Source organism: Gavialis gangeticus, unplaced genomic scaffold (assembly GCF_001723915.1).
Source record: "Gavialis gangeticus isolate Ggan-Ray unplaced genomic scaffold, GavGan_comp1, whole genome shotgun sequence".
Taxonomy (NCBI): domain Eukaryota; kingdom Metazoa; phylum Chordata; order Crocodylia; family Gavialidae; genus Gavialis; species Gavialis gangeticus.
In genome coordinates, this window is record NW_017728995.1 from 19,566,715 (window position 1) to 19,568,408 (window position 1,694).

At 35.9% G+C, this 1,694-nt stretch overlaps 1 protein-coding gene across 4 annotated transcripts in view; it reads left to right on the plus strand.

Moving 5' to 3' along the window:
• Positions 1-1,694, plus strand: part of ECT2 (epithelial cell transforming 2) — an 80,127-nt gene that overhangs the window by 14,794 nt on the left and 63,639 nt on the right. For all 4 annotated transcript variants that reach the window (XM_019503310.1, XM_019503311.1, XM_019503313.1 and 1 more), the window contains one exon: positions 1,004-1,093. In XM_019503310.1, the coding sequence (XP_019358855.1) occupies positions 1,004-1,093 (90 nt within the window). The remainder of the gene's footprint in view (positions 1-1,003; positions 1,094-1,694) is intronic.

The window sequence follows — 1,694 nt, forward strand, 5'->3', positions numbered from 1 at the left end:
TTTTTTTTTTTTTTTTTTTTTTTTTTAAATACTGGAAGGGTGGTACTGCTGTTGCTGTGTCACTAGTATATCGACTGTACTAATATATAGGGTATTATTGTAACTGACCTGGGCCAGTTGAAATTTTAATGTTAAGTATAATCTCTCCTTTCATTTGTTGCTGCCAATGCTCTTGGAAAATGTGGAGTAAAAAGTAGCATCTTCAACTCTTCTTAGTTCTTTCCATCCTGAGTGGCGCAGCTGTTTTCTCCCTTCCTCTTGCAATAGCACCATTTGTAGATGTTTCTGAAAGGCATTAACTATTAAGAATGTCATTCTTAGACATCTTAATTAGCTTCTAAAACACAGTCACATTGAATTTACTGATAGTAATGACTCTAGTTTTGACAAGTGAAAATTGACATCTTGCATTCGAGACAACTTATGTTGATTCTTTTTTGGAAAATACCTTCTTTTCCTTTAGTTCCAGTTGCTTCTAAATAGCCATTATTAAAAAAAAATCCTATACATGAAGATCTCTGTGCACTTCTGTTGCTTTCACATGTACTTCCTGCACTAAGAAAAAGCTTAAAATACAGCGTCTAATAACTGCAATTTCAAGTAACTTGTAGTGTGGTTATATGAAACGCTCCATTTTTGGGAGACTACATTTAAAGAGAGCTTTAATGGCAATACTGCGTAGTGTGCATGTGGAGGGGAGAAGTATCTTTTAATGACTGGGTGGGAAATAATGGTTTGTAATGGGGGGGGGGATAGTAAGGTCACATGACCAGGGAAAAGTTTCCACTACTACTTTTGGCACAGGAGAGGGAATTCAGTCATTACACCAGTTCTTAGTTCAAGGCACAGGAGAAATCTTAATCTTGAATACTTGCTATCCAATGGATTCTAATAGTTAATGTCTAATGGAACGACCATTTCTATTCTTTTTTTTTTTTTTTTTTTGAACCTTGATTCTTGTTTTAAATAAACTTGTACTGTAATCAACTATGTTTTGTTTCAGCCTCTGCCTTTTTCTTGTCGCCCACTGTACTGTGCAAGTATGTTGAATCTGGTGCTCTGCTTCACAGGATTCAGAAAGAAAGAAGAACTAGTAAGATTTCTATATCTATTCCACCCCCGCCTCCCCCCAAGTAACCTGTGTACAGCTTTGTACTTAAAGTGATTCTTGGTTACATCAAGTTCAACATCTGACAACAACCATTTGACTTTTCCAAATAGCAAATTAGATTCTTTTATCCACCTATGAATCTGTCCAATTCCTGTAGAAGGCAGTAGAATTTGTTGGCTTGCATGGGAGAAAGATTAGACATTCTTACACCAGACACTCAAAGATTTTTTTTCCATGTATAACTTCTGTTGAGGATCTCGGTGGTATCCCTGACTTCGTTAAGGTACTCCCCTAAGAATGGCTTTTGTCACATGAAGTTAAATAAAGCATGAGTTTCATTCAGAACACTTGGAATTGTATAATCTTAATATTATCAGAGCTAAAATTAAGCAACATAAGTCATAAGTACTAAAACAGGCAAAATGCAAGAAAAAACATCATTTAAGTGACTCGACATAATCAGTATATTATATCCCTATCAGACGTTTCTGAATCAACGTTGTGGAATTGAACTGGTGTAGAGGTGTTAACGGCTGCAAAAACTGTTTCATAGTTTCTAGGGTCAGAAGGGACCTGAGAAGAT